This window comes from Dreissena polymorpha, chromosome 10, assembly GCF_020536995.1.
Source record: "Dreissena polymorpha isolate Duluth1 chromosome 10, UMN_Dpol_1.0, whole genome shotgun sequence".
Lineage (NCBI taxonomy): Eukaryota > Metazoa > Mollusca > Bivalvia > Myida > Dreissenidae > Dreissena > Dreissena polymorpha.
Genome location: NC_068364.1, coordinates 54,208,630 through 54,224,388, shown reverse-complemented (window position 1 = coordinate 54,224,388; position 15,759 = coordinate 54,208,630). Strand labels below are relative to the sequence as shown.

Here is a 15,759-nt window from a genome sequence, read left to right as displayed (position 1 = left end):
CCGGTTGAACATCACTCAGATTCGGAAAATCGGCAATTGAATTTTCGAATTTTGTGTATCTTCGGTAAGTTTGCTCCTTTTTGCAAAGACTTCGCTTGATTATCTCCCTTAAGGCATTACAACAACAACAACAATGAAAAGGTGCAATTGGAATTGGTCAAAACCAGTCAAAAATGTTGACGTTCTTTCCATCACATAGTGAATTTTTGTTCCTGATTGCTTGCTTTTTTTGTATTAATGCAAAGATTTTGTTGTTGTGAAAGTTTGTTTTAATTCAGTTACGTTTCAAACTAGAAGTGTCACGCAAAATATGACTGGTAGAAGGACGATCAGGCCTTTTCCCCATTCCTGTAGGGCCGAATTAAGGCCCCATTCCCAATCCAAAATCGAAATTTTTTCCTTATCAGAATAAAATGTCTCAATTGGAACCTTGTTAAAAAAAAACGTCAAAATCGTAAAAATTGACCCTAAAAATCCAGCTCAATTACATATCCGAAAGTCGTATTTATCCGAATAATGTTACACTTTATTTGTGAACAAGATGTGTTTGTGAAACACAATGTCCCCCTGTGTGACGTCTGACCTTAAAGGATGACCTTGACCCTTCACCACTCAAAATGTGCAGCTCCATGAGATACACATGCATTTCAAATAAAAAAATTGCTAGCTTCAATATTGCAGAAGTGACGTTACATGAGCAATTTTGACCCATATATTTGACCTTGAAGGATGACCTTGACCTTTCACCACTCAAAATGTGCAGCTCCATGAGATACACATGCATGCCAAATATCAAGTTGCTATCTTCAATATTGCAAAAGTATTCATAAAATAAGCGATTTGGGCCACATATATTTGACCTCTAACCTTGAAGGATGACCTTGACCTTTCAACACTCAAAATGTGCAGCTCCATGAGATACACATGCAAGCCAAATATCAAGTTGCTATCTTCAATATATTGCAAAAGTATTCATAAAATAAGCGATTTGGGCCACATATATTTGACCTCTGACCTTGAAGGATGATCTTGACCTTGACCTTTCACCACTCAAAATGTGCAGCTCCATGAGATACACATGCATGCCAAATATCAAGTTGCTATCTTCAATATTGCAAAAGTATTCATAAAATGAGCGATTTTGGCCACATATATTTGACCTCTGACCTTGAAGAATGACCTTGACCTTTCACCACTCAAAATGTGCAGCTCCATGAGATACACATGCATGCCAAATATCAAGTTGCTATATTCAATATAGCAAAAGTTATCGCAAAATGTTAAAGTTGGCGCAAACAGACCAACAGACCAACCAACCAACAGACAGGGCAAAAACACTACTATAGTGGGGGACATAAAAATCGCATTTTACGAGTTAAAATTTTACAAAAGTAATAAAGAGCTTTTTTCATTTATCTGTTGTTAGTTAAAAAAGCTAAAATTCATAAAATGCACAAAAAAATGCTCAAATGTAAAATAAAATGACCCAAAACGATGGAAATCAAGTGCTCAATTAAAAAAACTGAACCTGGTCAGGAGCTACCAACACTCTAGAAGGCCTGTTGGTTTCACATTTTGGCCTGTTGGCTCAAAAGTTATTGAGAACCCTGCTTTTATTTCCACATGAACTAAGAGAAAGCATAAAATAAATTGAAATTTCCTTCAAAAATTTAGCATCCTCTAACAATAAATTACATGTAGATTAAAAATTATGTGACAAATTTGCCTGCAAAGGTATGCACATACACATCACACAACAATTATTCACACCAACAATAAATGTCATTTTGAATTTATCCTTTCCCACCCAGAAGCAAAGTGAAAGTGGCTATGTGCAAACAGCATAAAACCAGAACAGCCTGCGAGTAACTCGCAGTTTATTCAGCTTTTATGCTGTTTGCTGCTCATAAGTATCCAAGAGTTGGAAATGATCCCTTTAAAACTTAAACTTTGTAAGAAAAGTATTTAATTTTATGTAACTTTCTAAGGGACTTCAAATGGGTCAAAATACATATATCTAAGTGGTTAAATATGTATCTAAGTGTTAAAGGTTTAAAGATATTAATGTGACAATATAAAGTCTCTTACACTCTGGAATCTCTTGTTGGTGCAGTGTTCTCCACATGGACACTTCGAGCCACTGAAACAAAGTAACAAATATTGTAACACACACAGTGACTACAGATTTCCTGCAAGGTGTATCTAAATTTGGACAATTTCAACAATGGTCTAGAAAACTGGACTGAATGCATGGACTTAATGCCTAAGCAGTTACAAAAAAAGCTTAACCATTTCCCACTTTGATACGTATTTTCACACATTTGCAGTCCCTTAGAAAGTTACATTTAATTTAAGATCTTTCTCACTAGATTCAAATTTCTAAGGCTTCATCTCCAAATCTTACATACTGATAAAAAGCAAACAGCATAAAACCTGAACAGACTGCGAGTTAGTCGCAGGCTGTTCTGGTTTTATGCTGTTTGCACAAAGCAATTTTCATTTTGCTGCTAAGTGGGAATGGGTTTAATGGGACTTTCTTCAAATGATTATTTCCACGCAGAAAGTGTTGTCCCTGATAAGCCTGTGTGGACTGCACAGGCTAATTTGAGACAACACTTTCCACACATGAATAAAACCCATTTTCCAAGAAGTTGCTCCATGTTATTCCCCTTACCATTCAATGAAGAGCATCCTGTTGAGGCAGTCTTCTCCACAGGCATCATAGCCCATCTCACGGTCATCGCGGCTTGTTGTACAGTCACACACCATGCGCCGCACCTCGCGCATCTGCTTGGAACGCTTCCTGTAACGACAGGTGGATATACAATAGGGGTCAGAGTTACGTATATATAATTGGAAGTGCATGGAACCAAACAAATAAGAAAGGAATTGGACACCCAAATATTAATCTTTCATTTGTGCATAAAAAATAAAAATATTTAACAAATAAAAGGGCTAGAGGCTTTAAATTACATGTTATTCTATATTTCACTTAAATTTATCTAAATCTGCTAAAAAAGGCTCGCTAAAAATAAACGTTTTAACGAATAACAAAATATAATAAATAATTAATTAACCTGCAAGGATTACGAGGTCCCACCCAACATGGTATATAAGATACCTTCTAGAAACACTGGATGGCGATACATGAATCGTACAAAGACACAAGTACAAGATTATTACCTCTCAGCCAGGTATTCGTTCTCAGCTATCAGGTCAAACAGAAGCGGAATATCTTCCTCTGTACGATCAGACTCCAGTTTCTCAGAGACCGTGCCGCCTGGACCAAAGTATTTCCTCCTGCAGGGGGGTGGAGGTGGTGGAGGAGGGGTCTCAGCCTCACTTGCACGGCGCCAACGAGACTTGACCTTCATGGCCTTTCCAACGCCAGAGTCCGACTCTGATAAATCCTCAGATGGCTGCGGTGGTGTCCTCGTTTGGGACTCATCTTGCGAACTATCTTCCAGTGGTTCTTCAAACTTTTCAAGTATCTCTGCTTTAAGCAGCTTTGAACTTTGATCTTCCACAGGAATTTCTGCTTTTTGATAACCCAAGTAAGGTGGTTCTACCTTGATGTCCATTAATGGTACTATTGGAGGCGTACGTACCACTGGTGAAGATTGTTTGCTACTGCCACTGCTGTCCTGTCTCTCAAAGCTATGGACAGGCATTTTTACAATAGGAAACCCAGGCATACCAGGTCCTCCTATTCCTCTCTTCATTTTCTCCAGTGGGTGTACGTCCAAGGGTTCTTCCCTTCTTGCTTCAACATACTGCTCATTTGTACGTCTACGCACTTTTCTTTGATTTCCAGGCGGCCATCTAAATTGTCCTTCCATGAATGCATTTGACTCATTACCCTTATTTCCTTGACCCATATAGCCATTATCATAACCACCATGATGCTCTTGTGGCATAAAGTTACCCTCCATACCAGAATTATTTGTAAACATGTCAGGTTGGAATGGCTGTCCGCCATGCCCAGAAAATGGTGCACACTCAATTGGATGCTGATCAAAAGAAGGAACAGGCATTGAACCATCTGGGTAGTACTGTGGGACCAGTAATGGTTCAGGAAAGAACTGACCACCATGTTGCATGTGCTGTGGAGGTATCATCGGCTGCATCATGCCATGGAAGCCTGGTGGAAACTGTTGTTCTGGCATTCCTGGCATCTGCTGAAAAGGCGGCATAGGCAATGACTGTTGAGGTTGATTAGGGTAAGGCTGTGGAAGATACTGGCCTGTATTTGGATCAATTGATCCAAAGTGTCCTTGCATGGCCAAATACTGTTGCTGGTCATATGTCAAAATTTGTGTCTGATCAACCTGTACAGTTTGCTGAGCTGTGGGTACTACTGGTTGGAGCAATATCTTTTTCTTCTCTGCAAGCTCCTTTTCAAATTTTTCTAAAGCTGACTGCTTTGATTTGTCTTCCTTCTCTTTATTTCTGTCACCTTTATCTTTAGGTTTTCTCTCTTTGGATCTAGATTTAGAGCGAGTCCTTCTTCTTCTATTTCTTTCACGACTTCGACTTCTGTGATCTCTTGAATGACTCCTTCTATCTTTAGACCGACTTCTCCTTATCCTCTCCCTGCTTCTACTCCTCCTGCGCCTTTCCAAACTTCTACTTCTCCTATCTCTACGCCTGTCCAAACTTCGACTTCTTCTTTCTCTACTTTTGTTTCTGCTCCTACTTCTTTTAGTTCTGGACCTGCTTCTGCGACTTCTATCTCTAGACCAACTTCTACTTCTGGAATGCCTTCGCCTCGAACGATTGTCGTACCTATCTTCATCCCTGCTTGTTCTCCGTTTTTGTTTGTCCCTACTGTTTTCCCTGTCTCTACTTCTATCTCGATTTGACATTTTCCCACTGTATTCATCCCCGTCTCGACCTTTATCTTCCTTACTTTCTTTTTTGTCACCCCTTGAACTTCTTCTATCATATCTTTCATGACCGTCCTCAAGATCATCTTGCCTATTTCTGTATGAGGTGCTACTTCTTCTTGCCTGATCAGTTTTATTTTTGCCCTTTGAGTCCTTTTCACGATCACCATATCTTTGAAAATCATCGTTCTCCCTGTATGTCTTAGATCGATCACCTTTCTCACCAGCATCGTATCTGTCTACAACAGACAGCTGCACTCCTGTTTCAGAATTCTCTCCTTCCTGCAGCATTGAAAGAAGTTGTTCTTTCTCATTTTCCAATCTTTGCAACTCCTCCTCTTCACCAATTGCTTGATAGCTATTCGATGGATGCATCTGACTAAACTCTTGCCCAGAAGTGCTGTCTGTGGTGAAAGTTCCTCTTGTTTTGCTTAATACTTCAATATTTCTTCCTTGAGTTACCCTGGCACTTTCCCTTTTCAACACTTCTATTCTTCTGAGGTTTTCTTGGCCAATAACTTGTATTGCTTTTCCAATTTGTTCAGGACTAATCTGTGATAGCTTTGATACATCAGACAGCACAACTTTAATGTTTGGAGGTTCAACCTCCCTCACAGGATTTGGGAAACTAGCATTTGTATCAGCGTTTTCACTAGTAAGTGAAAGAGATAAAGCATTATCACTGGAGTGAGTTTCCAAGTTGCTGGTTGAACCTATGTTTTCAACCAACGTTGACTGTTCAGAAACAATTTCACTTGCTTCAGTGTTCAGAGGTTTAAATGATGTTGCAATGGCAGTAGTTACTACAATCTTGGCTGGTTTTGGAAACCCTGGAGGAGTAAATGGAAGAGGTTTAATTTTCTGCAACGGTTTGATCGGTTTCTTGTCAGAGTCTGTGTCAAAAATGTCTTCAAGTTTCTGAGATTTCTTCAAAACTTGTGAAGTCAACTTCAGTGAGAAACTCTTCTTCTCATCATTAGCCTCACTGACATTTGACTGAGTATTCTGGATTTGGATCCCTTTATTAACAGTCTCAGACAATTTTTGTTCTGACAGAACATTTTCAAAACTTGATGATTGAATGATTTCAATGTTTGGTGGGGAGTTGGAGTTTTCTAGGTCCATATCAACAACTCCAATCTCATTTGATCCAGATACAGGATTAGTTTGTACATCTTTACCTTCAGGGTCGGCATAGATAAGTGGCAAGGTATTCTTATTTTCATCAATATTGATAGGTCGCACCAAGATATCCTGCACCTTTTCCGTTGGAACAACATCAAATTCTTCTTCATTATCCTTTCTTACTATAGAAATACTTTCATAAACAGGTTCTTTCCCATCAAAGCAACTACTTTCATTATCCTGCTTTCTATGTCTTTTTTTTCCTACATCATAAATCTCTTCATCACTTTCTGCTTTATCAACTGCAAATTCGGCAAGACCTAAGTTACTTGCTTCCCTGCTACGTTTACCTCTAACTGGCATGCTTTTGCTCATTACTGGTGGCAAAACAATTTTGGCTTCTGCAGCCTGACGTCGGGTCAATTTTTTAGGAACTATTAAAACATCATAAATCTTCTTCGGACTTGAATCTTCACTTTGATTTACATCAGTGTCATCATCTTCTCTCACTGATTTAATGTTAACAAGTGTTTTTGTACCATGTTCATTCGAATCTGTTGTTTTGTTGTAAGTCTTATCTCTTGAATCAGATTCTACATTATTCTTCAGAAGTCCACCTTTATCATCCTTTATAACTACCTTCATTGCAGCTGGTTCAAAAGACAGGCCACTATTAGACTGGGGCAAAGGTATTATTAGATTTTCCACATTTGAAGGGATTCCATTTTGAGCATTGGGGTCATCAAAAGATTTAGTGCTATTGATACTATTATTCTTGTAACTTGTTGTTTTCAATACCTGAATGCTTTCATTAAAAGTTGTATGCACTTCTGTCTTACTTTTAATGTCATCTTCCTTACTTTTGATAACCAATGTATTCATATTTGAGGAAGTACATTTGTTCTCTATGTGTAAATCTCTCTCTAGCTGAATAGAATCTTTTTCAGTATCAGATTCTGATGAAGAGGAACTACTTTTGCTGCTTGAACAAATAGACCTTTTGTTTTCTTTAGCATGACTTCTTCCCGAACTTTCACTCCGTTCTCTCTCTGGAGATCTTCTCAACTCTTGCCTATATATGGATGGATGTTCTGTGGGAGAAATGCTTCTAGGACGCGCATTTTCTCTATTCCAATTTGAATCTTCAGGGCTACTTTCTTTTGATTTAACATTTTCTTTTTGAGGTTCACTTGAACAATCTACTTCACTGTTACCTTGCAGTTGTTTCGCATTGCCACTCAGTTCTTCATCAGTTTTTTCTTGTTCCCAAGTTTTTGGTATTGGCAGGTCACGGTCTTTGGATATTTCTCTTTTTTCATCAGTTTTTATAGTTTCAAATGTCATAAGATGGTTCTTTTCATTTAAATCAGTATCAACACTTCTGTCTGCTTTGTCACCAGTCTTGTCATTAGATTTACTTTGTGTATTTTCCTTTGATTTAGACCCTTCATCAGACTTATATTTATTGTTATCATTTGACCTACTTCTTTTCCTCTCCTTCGATCTACTCCTTTTTCTTTCTTTTGATTTACTTTTTTTCCTTTCCTTTGATCTATTTCTTTTTCTTTCCCTTGATCTACTTCTTTTTCTTTCCCTTGATCTACTTCTTTTTCTTTCCTTAGATCTACTTTTTTTTCGTTCCTTAGATCTACTTCTTCTTCTGTCTTTTGATCTACTTCTTCTTTCCCTTGACCCTTTTCTTCTCCTTTCACGTGATTTGCTTCTTCTACTTTTTGACCCACTTCTTTGACCCTTTGACCGACTTCTATCCTCTGAACTACTTCTACCTTTTGACCTACTTCTTCTATCCCTTGACCTATTCCTTTTATCCTTGGATCTACTTCTCCTGCCTTTCCTACCCGATTTATTTTCCTCACTGTCACTTGATGAGCTAGAATTATCCGTTAATGAACTGTGAATCTTTTTATCTCCAGATCTACTCCTGGATTTACGTTTTTCTGGCGATTTTGATTTCCTGTCCCGAGATTTGTCTTTCTTGGGTGACATGTTTCTTTCACTTGAACTACTTCTTCTGGTAGATGAAAGTGTTAAACGTTTGTCTTTTGGTTTTCCTACAGGAACAATAGCTGGTCCTGCTATACTCATAAGCACACTCAAGTCTTCAGACGGTTTAGGTAGTTTTAACTTAGGTAAATTGGAAACACTACTAATAGTATCTGCATCATCAACATCATCAGCTGTGATTGCAGACTTTCCAATTACCTTCCTTCCAACTGCTAATTTCATAGTTATTTTGTTTTGAGACTCTGGTGTTGATTTTGAATCCAGATTCGTCAAACTTTTTTCTTCTTCACCAGACTGGCTTACTTGAGAACCAGCAATTTTAGGAACAGAAAGTGGAGCCATCTGCTGAACAGATGTTTCTGACTTTTTTTCTGCTGGTTTATTAACCTCTCTTTTACGTTCATCAGCTTTTACGTTATTAACACTTTCTGGTACACTTATCAATCGTTCTTGATGCAGACTTTTTTGGTTATTTGCATTTGGTTCTATTAGATCCTCTTCAGAGTCTGAATCAATTGCAAAAGGATCATACAGTTCACCTTCTGGGGGAGCTTTGCCAGTGTCCCATCTGGACTTCTTTACATTTATTTCCTGTCTTTTCCTTCCAGGAATAATTGTCTTCACAATAACCTGTTTAATAACGGACCTGTCTTCTTTAATATCTTTTAAATTTATGTCTAACTGCTTGTCTGGCACACCTAATTGTGTGTTTGAAATGCCTGTAATTGATGAGGATACCGCTGGTGGTACAGGCAATATTGTTGGATAAATAGAAGTAGGCAGATTAGCTTTCTGTTGAAACGTGTCCACTTCAAGTTGTGGAATCATGTGTGGAGCAGTGAATTTATAACTGGCATTCATACTAGGTGTTCCCTGTTGTGCAGTGTTGATAACTGGTTCTTTTACGGAAGCACCTGCAGTTATTGTTTTTGCAGTTGGCAAAACTAAATTATTATCAATATCTGAATCACTGCTCATGCCTTCAAATGGATCATACAATTCAGACAAATTCTCCTCTTTTTTGCTCTTTTTTTGTGAATTTTCAAGATTTGTGTCCTGACGATTAGCCAACGGGTCAATATTTTTGTTTTCTTTAAGATCTTTGGTTTCCTCACTACACAATACATCTGGTGCCAATAAATCTTCACTTCTAATTGAACTTTCCATTTCTTGTGCTGACTTAAAATTCTTTTTTGCCTTGGAATCTGTATAAGCGTCACCTTTGCCTTCAGTGTTTGTAATTTGCTTTTCAGTTTGGCTGGTTTGAGCTGACTTTGTTGTAGTTGTTGTAGTGTTCTCTTGTATTTCCATCTTCTTTTCATCAATATCAATGTCTACGTTTTTTTCCATTGGAGTACCTGGGACAAGCCTCATCTTGAGACTTGTCCCAGCTTGCACGTTTTTTTGACCGGTCGCATATTTAGATTGTTTGGTTTCAAATTCACTGTCTGATTCATTGGATGAGGAGCCATCACTAGAAGAATCAGCACTAGAACTAGAGCTGTAATGTTTTGGACTTTGTTCTGTGTCTATTCGTTTCTTTCTAGTTCTATAATCGTCATCAGATTCTTCATGTTTGTGCCTTTTTGCTCTTGTATTTCTATCTAATGTTGTGTCAATTGCTTCTTTCTCCTCTTGTTTTTTCTTATAAATTATTTCTTCTTCTCCAGACTTGCTATCTCTACTGCTAGTTTTCTTTACTTTACTTAATTTCTTCTTAGTCGATTTCTCCTCTTCGCTGGAATCATCAGACATTTGTCCTCGTCTACTTTTTATGTTTATGTCTGATGCACTATGAGAATCGCTTCTTTGTTTTACTTTTTCCAATTTTTGAATTTTATTTCTTGACGGACTTCTACTTTTGCTTTTAGAGCCATCACTATGATTACGTTTTGGTTTCTTTTCTGTTATTGAAGTCTGCAAGTATTTGTCATCCTCCCTACTTATGCTCCTTTTACTTCCCAGTGATCTTTCCTTTGAGACCTTTACAGTTCTTTCATATGATTTTTTTCTAGCAGACCTTTCAATTATGTCCTCATCAGAATCAATGTGCCCTTTCCTAGCCTTCCTTACAGGTTCTTGTTCATTATCATCCACGTCAATTGTTTTCTTTTTACTTTTTATTGCTTTTATATCATCTTCATCACTTGAAGCTTCAAAGGATTCTTCTTTTCTAGAAGTCTTTTTGAGCCTTTGACGTTGTCTTTTATCAGTGCTTCTTATTTTACTTTCATGTGTTTCTTCATCACTCTCCTCTGATCTATTGGAACTTCTAGTTTTCATGCTCTTGCTCTTCTTTGTTTCCGCACTTTTAATTTTTCCTTCAGAACCATGCTTCTTGACATGCATTTCTGTTTCACTGCTTTCATTATCTCTCTCTTTTTTATTATGTCTTTTCAATTTCATTTTAGCCATATCATCACTTTCACTTTCCGAGCTTTCTTTAAAGGCCTTCACTTTATCATCTTTACCTTGCTTCTTTGATGTGTCTTTTTTCAATCTTCTTCTCTCAGTATGTTCCACATTGTCATCACTGTCAGACTGGTGCTTTTGACGAATTTTTCTCAGTCTGATATCATCATCATCTGATGCATTTTCATAAGTCTTCATTTTCTTCTTTCTTGGAATAGTTTCCTCGAGACTGATAGGCTGCTTATTTCTTTCTTTAGCTCTTTCTTTCTCTTTCCTCTTATTGGTTTCGGGCTCAGATTCATCACTGTATTGCTCATTACGGGGCTTTTTCTTCGACCCTTTTTCCTTTATATCGGTTTTCTTATGTCTTCTTTTTTCATATTCTGAATCTTCTGATTCGTCTGATGTTGCATGCTTCGATTTCTTCTTCTTCTTTGACGTAATATCAACATCATCGTCACTTTCTTCTACTCGTGATTTTTTTTTTTTCTTTGTTTTCTTCTTTTTCTTGGGCTTCTCCTCTTCACTTTCAGAATCACTCTTCATTTTCTTCTTTTTATCTTTCTTATTCTTTTTCTTTGATTTACCTGAGTCCTTCTTTTTTTTAAATGGTTGCAAGTCATCATCTGAACTTTCATCAGAACTTTCTTCACTTTCAAGTTTCTGCTTTTGTTTTTTCAATATCTTATCTAATAATTTCATCTGATTAATCTTACTGATGTCAATATCGATCTTTTCTATTCTACTTGTGCTTGGCTTTTCCACTCTTTTTAATTCTGCTGACTTTGGAATAGGCAATTCTTCATTGTGATCTTTCATGTAGTTGTCACCACTCTCGCTCCCACTGTCCCATTTTGATTTAGCAGCCTTAATAGCATCTACTTCAATACTTTCCCTATCCTGTCTTCGATCCCTGCTCTTGGGTATGTTTCTGCTTCTTGTGTTAGCATCACTATCTTCTTCATATGATGGTGATCGCATGGGTTTTCTTCTATTTTCATTATCTGAATCAATCTTTCCAGTGCTTTTTCTCTGCAGAGGTTTGCTATCTGTTGCATAATTTTTGGTTGTTCTCTCTGTTCTATTTGCCTTTTCAGAATCTTTCTCTTTTCGGGTTTGTCTACTATCATCTTCAGTTACATTTTTCTTCAACAGTTTAATCTTTCTTTTGGTATCATCATCTGAATCTGATTCGATGTTTTCTTCATTTCTTGTTTTGTCTCTTTTCTCACTTCTCTTTTGATGTTTCTTCGAATACTTTCTTAGTTCTCTTTCCTCTTGTTCACTTTCCTCACTATTGTCTCTAGCCTTTTGAGTAGTGTCAGTTTTTTCAATGGGAAATATTTCTTTTTCTGTTTCTTGAGGACTGACATCACTAACTTCACCCTCCTCTTTCATATCATCTTCATGTTTTGATAAATTCTGGGGAAGAGCTGGTCCCTCAACTTCCATTTCTTCTTTGGTTTCAGCAGACCTCAGTTCTGTTCCATTTTCCTTTGCCTGTTCTTTGGCTGAATCTGCTTTCTGTGAACTTGTTTTCTTTGCAGCTTCATTTCCTATGCCACTGCTTGTTTCTACACTTTCAATATTTACCTTTTCTTTTACATTTCTACCTTGTTTTCTATCGTCATCAGAAGAATCACTTGAAGAGCTATCATTTGAGCTACTTTCTTTCTTTTGCCTCTTCTCCCGTTTCTCACTTCCTTCCTTTTTTTCAAGGCTTTTCCTTGCTGACTTATCCCTCTTAGCAGTACTTTCACGCTCTTTGGTTAACTTCTTGTCAGGCTGTTTACTTTCTGACCTTCTGTCTAAGCTTTTATCCCTTTGCCTGTCACGGTCCTTACTTCTACGTTCTTGACTTTTTTCTTTAATTCTACTTCTTTCTCTAGAACCACTTGCCCTAACCTTCACATCAGTCTCATTTGTTCTGTCATTCTTTTTAGAATTTTCCTTATCTCTTCTCTTTGGGGATATTGACTTTTTTCTGTCTGCTGAGACTGATCGTTTAGACCTCTCAAACGACTTACTTCTGTTTCTTGATCTGCTGCGTCTTCCTCTTGACCTTTCAAATGATTTACTTCTGTCCCTTGATCTGCCAAATCGACCTCTAGACCTTCCAAAGGATTTACTTCTTTCTCTGGATCGACTACGCCTTCGTCTGGTATATGATCTACTTCTGTCTCTAGATCTGCTACGTTTTCCTCTGGATCTACTTCTTCTATCTCTTCTTTTTCTTTCCCTAGACCTGCTGCGATCTCTAGAAATACTTTTAACATGTCTTGGCTTTCGGTCTTTTGAAGCAGACCTAGATTTCCGTCTACTTTCTTTGGATTTTGATTCAGACCTTTTCCTTATTTTACTTTCTTTGGATCTTGATTCAGACCTTTTTCTAATTTCAAGCTCTTTTGGTTTGCTTGTCTCTTTAAATTTTTCAGACACATTTTCAGTTGGTTCGGATGGTGTGGAAGTTAGTACTGGATCAGCTGGAAGAGTTGTAAGTGCTTGCTTTTCTTCCTCCTCTTGCTCCGCTTCAATTTGCTTAAGCTTTCTTATGGTCAAATTAGCAAATAAATTCTTATTTGACACTTGACTTTGTTGATTACTTTTATCATCTTCCTGAACAACTGGTTTCGTAATGATTGGTTGTGGAAGAGCCACAGGAAATTTTGTCAACTCAGTTCTTGAATCGCCCTTAATTTGTTTCTTTTGCTTAAACTTTTCCAACAACTGCGCAGCAGTAACAGGTTCTTTTGGAGTCAGGTCAAAAGCACTATCCTCTCTTGATAGTATTCTGTCTGAATTTTCACCAACCACAGCTTTATCTGAATTTTCCCCTGATGACTGGTATTCCATAGGTGCTTTTAAAGTGTCAATCTCACCAATGCCAGGCCCTTGGTTATCAACTAAAATCTCTTCATTAGGAACTGACTGCTGGGCAATATCAACTGAGTTTGGCTCATTTGCAAAAGGCTGGGTGAGAGTGGGTGGTGCTGGGAATCCTACTTGAGTTGAAGCTGATGTTGGTGGTACCCAGTTAGGATCAAACCTTGACCTCCTGACATGTGCTTGAGGGGCCTGAACACCTTGAGGAACTGATCCTGACATCAGAGCTTGCATAGGAATACCTGCTTGTTGCTGTTGCAAATCAATTACTACTGACTGCTGATTGGTAGCCAGAGCTTGATATTCAGTGAAAGGTTGATTAGCGATACCTGTGCCTTGGTTATAGGACACTGGTTGCTGTGAAATTTCACCAATCGGCTGTTGCACTGCCACAGATGTATTATTGTAACCTGTTGAAAGAGCATCATCTGAAGTCTGCGGAGAGGCTGGCTTTGGAGCAGGACCTTCCACTTTCAGGTCTTCAACTGCAGGAAGTGGTGGGAACATAACATTTTCAAGGTCTTTGTCTTTTTTATGCTTTTTCTTTTTCTTTTTAGGCTCTGGGGGCAAAGGAACATCTGGCAGTGGAATTGACATCGGCAACAATGAAAAGCTTTCATTTACATCATCAGAAGCCTGACTTTTTCCTTTCTTCTTCTTCTTTTTAGACTTTGGAGTGCCAGATTCAGAAGCTGGTCTATTTTGCTGATAGCTGCTGGTGTTTTGTCCAAGAATTTTTGCCAGGTCTGGGTTCATTCCTTGAGCAATCAAAATGTCAGCACTATGCTGTTGTGCAGTGGGTATCTGAGGAATAGGTGGTGGTGGTATGCTCGGGAATGATGGTGGGATTGGAGCTTGATTAGGGTTAAACATTTCTCCAGAGAAAGTTGGTGGTGGCCCTTGTGGTGGCATTGGATTGAAGTTCCCAGGTGGCTGAAACATCCCTGGCGGGCCCATTCCAGGTGGGCCTTGTTGCTGATACCCTGATGTTGGAGGGCCTTGAGGTGGGAATCCAGGAGGTCCAGTTGGCCCAAAACCATGTCCTGGCCCTACAGGTCCTGGCATCCCTGGTCCGCCACCCATCTGTGGGCCAAATCCCATCTGTTGTGGACCCATCTGTTGTGGACCCATAGGCCCTGGGCCCATAGGCCCTGGACCAGGACCACCAAATCCGCCCTGCTGATTTGGGGCATACCCCAAAAGGCCCGGTGGTGGCCCTTGATTGCCTCCATCAGGTGGCCCAAAATTACCTCTAGGGGGTCCATCATTCCAGCCTTGACCAGGTCCAAACTGTCCTGGCGGCCCCCCACCTCCAGGTCCATGACCAAATGGCCCTCTATGAGGCCCTCCATGAAAGTCCTCCCTATGTGGTGGTCCCCAATCGCCGTCATCGCCATGAAAACCACCTCTTCCACCTCTCCCATGTGTTGGGCCAGGCATAGGTTCATGGTCAAAGTCATCGGGTCCACCATAACTGTCATCATCAAAGTCTTCATCGTCAAAATCATCAGGATACCTGTATTTACCAAATCTTGGTCTCCCCCTACCACCACCACCACGACCTCCCCAGCCTCTGTCTGCTCCTTCACCGTGGAAGTCCCCTCGACCCCTCGGCCCTCCCCTTCCTCTCCAAGGTCCCATTCCTCTGCCTCTATTTCCAGGACCACCAGGCCCAAAACCCTCAGAAAATCCAGAGTCATCAAAATCTGGTGGGGGTCGTCCTCCTCTTCCGCGACCTTTTGGACCATGTTCCTCCAGTTCAAGTAAGCCTGGGATCCGTCCTCTGCCTCTTGGTCCAAACCCCTCTGATGGATCATCGTCCAATTCTATTGGTCCAGTAATTCTGCTTTTTCTTTCTCTAGACCTATCATCGTCTAACTCAATTGGTCCAGTAATTCTACTTTTTCTGTCTCTAGACCGATCATCGTCCAACTCTATTGGTCCAGTTATTCTACTATTTCTGTCTTTAGATTGATCATCGTCTATTGGCCCAGTGATTCTGGTCTTTCTTTCTTTAGGTCCAGATTTAACTTCACGCACTTCTTCATTAGGAGTTATAGCACTTTCTACATCATGTTCACCACTATCTCCAGAGAGAAACTTGTTTTTTGTTTCTGTTGCTTCTGTGAATCGAGATTTCTTTTCAACTTTTGCTGTGGCCTTGCGGGTTGAATACACTAACTCTGAAATTAAGTCTTCTGCACCCTTCTTCTTTCTTGTCTCTATAAATAATAGACAATTCAGATATTACACACAAAAAACTGTCCCAAGTGAGAGAGATGTTGACTTATAATACTTGACATATAAAAAATTAACAAATGATAAAAAAGGTGTTTTTAGAAGCTCAAAAATAATAATAGCAATAATAAAGATTATTTCCTGATTTATTTATGGTTATCTTCCAGAAGACAACTATTACAAAGGTTTT

At 38.9% G+C, this 15,759-nt stretch overlaps 1 protein-coding gene across 1 annotated transcript in view; it reads right to left on the bottom strand.

Moving 5' to 3' along the window:
- Positions 1-15,759, bottom strand: part of LOC127849129 (uncharacterized) — a 75,976-nt gene that overhangs the window by 45,553 nt on the left and 14,664 nt on the right. Inside the window, exons 5-7 of the mRNA XM_052381850.1 lie at positions 3,184-15,553; positions 2,675-2,803; positions 2,089-2,140 (exon numbers count right to left, since the gene is read on the bottom strand). Of these exons, the coding sequence (XP_052237810.1) occupies positions 2,089-2,140; positions 2,675-2,803; positions 3,184-15,553 (12,551 nt within the window). The remainder of the gene's footprint in view (positions 1-2,088; positions 2,141-2,674; positions 2,804-3,183; positions 15,554-15,759) is intronic.